The sequence below is a fragment of the Coregonus lavaretus genome, assembly GCF_964263955.1.
Source record: "Coregonus lavaretus genome assembly, chromosome: 4".
Classification (NCBI taxonomy): domain Eukaryota; kingdom Metazoa; phylum Chordata; class Actinopteri; order Salmoniformes; family Salmonidae; genus Coregonus; species Coregonus lavaretus.
Genome location: NC_139991.1, coordinates 64,575,395 through 64,581,394, shown reverse-complemented (window position 1 = coordinate 64,581,394; position 6,000 = coordinate 64,575,395). Strand labels below are relative to the sequence as shown.

Below are 6,000 nucleotides of genomic sequence, written 5' to 3'. Positions count from 1 at the left end.
ATTTGTCCCTTTGCTATTGTGTTTCAAACGCTAGTTTATAGGATGTGTCAGTCAGTTGTCAGTCATTTGTACTGAAGTTACCATAGTACTGTAATACTTATTGATTGTTTCATAGTACAGTAATAACTATTGATTGTGTAATTTATTAATGTAAGAGGAATATTTGGTCTTTGTTGGCATGTGATCTCCGTTATACAGGGTCACATGATGATAAAGAGGAAGTCAAAGGTTGTTGAGGAGTTGTGGAATTAGTTTCCTGATTTACCCTTGATTAGGCCTGATAACCCAGGTTTGATCCAGGTCAGTTACTATGAGCTTGCTCATTTCTTCCCCCTGTTGGACATACCTAGGCTCTGCCACAGGGCAGCCCTTTGCTGCAGGAGGAAGTTGCCTCCAAAGGCATCAGCATGCTTCAATTCGGCTGGAACTCGGCTAGGCGAACCGAACGTGTGTGCTCGCATACGCCCTTAAAATACCTACCTACCCACTATACATTTCCTCAAAATAGTCCGAATGAATCCAAGATAACTTAAGAAATCAGTCATTAATTTTGACGTTTTTGCAGAGGAGATCTTAGTCTTGCAATTTTACATTTAACTAAGATGTTTGTTGCAGTACTTCTCAATGCTAAAAATGTGCATGAAAACGAATCGTCTCTCGTTGAATGACAACAGAGACTTTATTGAAGAATACCGATTGTTGACCAATCACTGACGAAGGGGCGTAGACTTGTGTGCCCTCACCAAAGTCCAAAACGAACAAAGACGTCACAAAATGTCATCATAATATATGCACAAACTCTTGTGAACTGTTCGGGTGGGAAGCATGCGGACACCTAAAGAACTGATCTTAGGTCAGTTTTGTGTTTGGCCTCATAATGCGTAGGGGTAAGATTAGGGCACTGGTAAGGTATTCCTCAAAGGACTTAGAACTTCCCTAACGCATAGCCTACTATTCAAACAGAGAGAGCCTGAGGTGAGGAAAGCGAGTCTGAGTACCAGTCTGTCTAGCTATCATTCCACTCCTGTCATGTTAAACAGCTTGGGCATGACACGGAGTACAATGAGTGGAATGTGAGCTAAACTGACTGGTACCCGGGCTACAGAAAAGCTGCTGTTTGTATTGTGGTTCGGTAAAGTTTGTCTTGTATTTTGGCTCCGTAAAGTTTGGCTGTATTTTGGCTCTGTAAAATGTGCATGTATTTTGGCTTTGTAAAGTGTGCGTATTTTTTGGCTCAGTGAAGTTTGTAGTGTATTTTGGATCAGTGAAATTTGCTGTGTATGTTGTCTCAGTGAAGTTAATATTTCTAAGGAAGGAGGCGAAGAGTAACAGTCTAGACTCAATTCCTGATAAGGCAGGCCAGTTTCTGTAGAAATAGGACAAGGAGGGATGTGGAACTCAACTCGATAAGGTCAACAGTTGAAGAGAGAAGAAACCTCTGGGAGGGGGGCCAGAGGACTTAGGCAGGCTTGACAATACCAGTAAGAGGAACAGACTGAGTTCCTGCCTAGCAACAGAGAAGGATTGTTTATCTTAAACATGCAAGGAGATGACTCCGCCTAGTCAGAAGGTACAGTGGGGAGAACAAGTATTTGATACACTGCCGATTTTGCAGGTTTTCCTACTTACAAAGCATGTAGAGGTCTGTAATTTTTATCATAGGTACACTTCAACTGTGAGAGACTGAATCGAAAACAAAAATCCAGAAAATCACATTGTATGATTTTTAAGTAATTAATTTGCATTTTATTGCATGACATAAGTATTTGATCACCTACCAACCAGTAAGAATTCCGTCTCTCACAGACATGTTAGTTTTTCTTTAAGAAGCCCTCCTGTTCTCCACTCATTACCTGTATTAACTGCACCTGTTTGAACTCGTTACCTGTATAAAAGACACCTGTCCACACACTCAATCAAACAGACTCCAACCTCTCCACAATGGCCAAGACCAGAGAGCTGTGTAAGGACATCAGGGATAAAATTGTAGACATTTACATTTACATTTTAGTCATTTAGCAGACGCTCTTATCCAGAGCGACTTACACAAGCAATTAGGGTTAAGTGACTTGCTTAAGGGCACATCGACAGATTTTTCACCTAGTCGGCTCGGGGATTAGAACCAGCGACCTTTCGGTTACTGGCACAACGCTCTTACCCACCTGCACAAGGCTGGGATGGGCTACAGGACAATAGGCAAGCAGCTTGGTGAGAAGGCAACAACTGTTGGCGCAATTATTAGAAAATGGAAGAAGTTCAAGATGACGGTCAATCACCCTCGGTCTGGGGCTCCATGCAAGATCTCACCTCGTGGGGCATCAATGATCATGAGGAAGGTGAGGGATCAGCCCAGAACTACACGGCAGGACCTGGTCAATGACCTGAAGAGAGCTGGGACCACAGTCTCAAAGAAAACCATTAGTAACACACTACGCCGTCATGGATTAAAATCCTGCAGCGCACGCAAGGTCCCCCTGCTCAAGCCAGCGCATTTCCAGGCCCATCTGAAGTTTGCCAATGACCATCTGGATGATCCAGAGGAGGAATGGGAGAAGGTCATGTGGTCTGATGAGACAAAAATAGAGCTTTTTGGTCTCGCCGTGTTTGGGGGAAGAAGAAGGATGAGTACAACCCCAAGAACACCATCCCAACCGTGAAGCATGGAGGTGGAAACATCATTCTTTGGGGATGCTTTTCTGCAAAGGGGACAGGACAACTGCACCGTATTGAGGGGAGGATGGATGGGGCCATGTATCACGAGATCTTGGCCAATAACCTCCTTCCCTCAGTAAGAGCATTGAAGATGGGTCGTGGCTGGGTCTTCCAGCATGACAACGACCCGAAACACACAGCCAAGGCAACTAAGGAGTGGCTCCGTAAGAAGCATCTCAAGGTCCTGGAGTGGCCTAGCCAGTCTCCAGACCTGAACCCAATAGAAAATCTTTGGAGGGAGCTGAAAGTCCGAATTGTCCAGCGACAGCCCCGAAACCTGAAGGATCTGGAGAAGGTCTGTATGGAGGAGTGGGCCAAAATCCCTGCTGCAGTGTGTGCAAACCTGGTCAAGACCTACAGGAAACGTATGATCTCTGTAATTGCGAACAAAGGTTTCTGTACCAAATATTAAGTTCTGCTTTTCTGATGTATCAAATACTTATGTCATGCAATAAAATGCAAATTAATTACTTAAAAATCATACAATGTGATTTTCTGGATTTTTGTTTTAGATTCCGTCTCTCACAGTTGAAGTGTACATATGATAACAAATTACAGACCTCTACATGCTTTGTAAGTAGGAAAACCTGCAAAATCGGCAGTGTATCAAATACTTGTTCTCCCCACTGTATAAATATGTGCTTGTCTGACTTGTACAGTGCCTTGCAAAAGTATTCATCCCCCTTGGCGTTTTTCCTATTTTGTTGCATTACAACCTGTAATTTAAAATTGATTTTTATTTGGATTTCATGTAATGGACATACAAAGTCCAAATTGGTGAAGTGAAATGAAAAAAATAACTTGTTTCAAAAAATTCTCAAAAATAAATAACGGAAAAGTGGTGCGTGCATATGTATTCACCCCTTTGCTATGAAGCCCCTAAAAAAGATCTGGTGCAACCAATTACCATCAGAAGTCACATAATTAGTTAGATTGCACACAGGTGGACTTTATTTAAGTGTCACATGATCTCAGTATATATACACCTGTTCTGAAAGGCCCCAGAGTCTGCAACACCACTAAGCAAGAGGCACCACCAAGCAAGCGGCACCATGAAGACCAAGGAGCTCTCCAAACAGGTCAGGGACAAAGTTGTGGAGAAGTACAGATCAGGGTTGGGTTATAAAAAATATCAAAGACTTTGAACATCCCACGGAGCACCATAAATCCATTATTAAAAAAATGAAAGAATATGGCACCACAACAAACCTGCCAAGAGAGGGCCGCCCACCAAAACTCACGGACCAGGCAAGGAGGGCATTAATCAGAGAGGCAACAAAGAGACCAAAGATAACCCTGAAGGAGCTGCAAAGCTCCACAGCGGAGATTGGAGTATCTGTCCATAGGACCACTTTAAGCCGTACACTCCACAGAGCTGGGCTTTACAGAAGAGTAGCCAGAAAAAAGCCATTGCTTAAAGAAAAAAGAAGCAAACACGTTTGGTGTTCGCCAAAAGGCATGTGGGAGACTCCCCAAACATATTGAAGAATGTACTCTGGTCAGAAGAGACTAAAATTGAGCTTTTTGGCCATCAAGGAAAATGCTATGTCTGGCGAAACCCAACACCTCTCATCACCCCGAGAACACCATCCCCACAGTGAAAAATGGTGGGGGCAGCATCATGCTATGGGGATGTTTTTCATCGGCAGGGACTGGGAAACTGGTCAGAATTGAAGGAATGATGGATGGTGCTAAATACAGGGAAATTCTTGAGGGAAACCTGTTTCAGTCTCCCAGAGACTTGAGACTTGGACGGAGGTTCACCTTCCAGCAGGACAATGACCTTAAGTATACTGCTAAAGCAACACTTGGGTGGTTTAAGGGGAAACATTTAAATGTCTTGGAATGGCCTAGTCAAAGCCCAGACCTCAATCCAATTGAGAATCTGTGGTATGACTTAAAGATTGCTGTACACCAGCAGAACCCATCCAACTTGAAGGAGCTGGAGCAGTTTTGCCTTGAAGAATGGGCAAAAATCCCAGTGGCTAGATGTGCCAAGCTTATAGAGACATACCTCAGGAGACTTGCAGCTGTAATTGCTGCAAAAGGTGGCTCTACAAAGTATTGACTTTGGGGGGTGAATAGTAATGCACGCTCAAGTTTTCTCTTTTTGTGTCTAATTTCTTGTTTGTTTCACCCCAAAAAATATTTTGCATCTTCAAAGTGGTAGGCATGTTGTGTAAATCAAATGATACAAACCCCACAAAAATCCATTTTAATTCCAGGTTGTAAGGCAACAAAATAGGAAAAATGCCAAGGGGGGTGAATACTTTAGCAAGCCACTGTATGTTGTGCTTGCACCTGAGGCACCCAGTGGGTTGAATAAACTTGGTTTGAGCTTTTTCTAGTTGTCAGTTTCTGAGTTTTTACCTTGTTTATTCAGAACCTAACACTAGCCAAACATCAGACAGTTTTACAAGTCCACTGCATATGAATTATTGAGTGGTGGTGTATGCATTTTTTAAAACCCAATGGTGCAACTGGACACCCATCCAGAGTAGTGATGGTTACTGCTACACAAACACACAGAATAGTGGTCTATAGTCTGTGACAGTATTATCTAAACAGTCTCTGACTGTTGAAGACCCAACTTCAACCTGCTCCATCAACGTTATTCAGGACATATTGAGTGTATAGGGATTGTAGAACTGTTCTAGGGAGCATAGAACCATATAGGGACCGTTGGAACCGTTTTAGGGAGCATAAAATTGCATAGGGACCACTTTAGGGAGCATAGAACCGTACATGGATTGTTAGAACCATTGTAGGGACCATAGAAACATATAGGGAGCATAGTAGAACCTAAACACTATGGCCAGGATGACTATGGTGGACCAGTCGAGGCTGCTGACGATGCAGCTAACAGCCATGCAGACCATGAGAATGCTCATAGTGGAGAAGGTTAGGCCGGTAAAGCATGGAGGAAACACTATTTAAACCACAACCGGTATTTCAGTTGACTATCTAGGTTAATCATCTCTTCATTATTTTTATTTTTTTCTCAGGGCGAAAAAAACAATGGATTTGATGTTCTCTACCACAACATGAAGAATGGTCAAATCTCTTCCAAGGAACTTACAGAGTTCATCAGAGAAAGGTAAGTTGTTGGTAGCCTGGTTCTGGATCTGTTTGTGCTGTGTCATGTGCTAACTATTATGGTTGTAACCAGGCTATGTCATTTGGGTTTTCCTTAGTTAAACTTCCACTCGCCCTTGTTTTGAGGCTTTAACCCAATGCTGTTCTCATCATAGAGGTGAATTCAAATCTCAACACAATTTTTCTAGTTAA

General features: G+C 42.8%; 1 protein-coding gene across 1 annotated transcript in view; it reads left to right on the top strand.

Moving 5' to 3' along the window:
* Window positions 1-5,523: 5,523 nt before the first annotated feature.
* LOC311127512 (F-BAR domain only protein 2-like) overlaps window positions 5,524-6,000 on the top strand; it is a gene marked incomplete at its 5' end in the record, with an annotated part of 46,754 nt that continues 46,277 nt past the window's right edge. Inside the window, 2 exons of the mRNA XM_084159334.1 lie at window positions 5,524-5,622; window positions 5,718-5,809. Coding sequence (XP_084015460.1) covers window positions 5,524-5,622; window positions 5,718-5,809 — 191 coding nt within the window. The remainder of the gene's footprint in view (window positions 5,623-5,717; window positions 5,810-6,000) is intronic.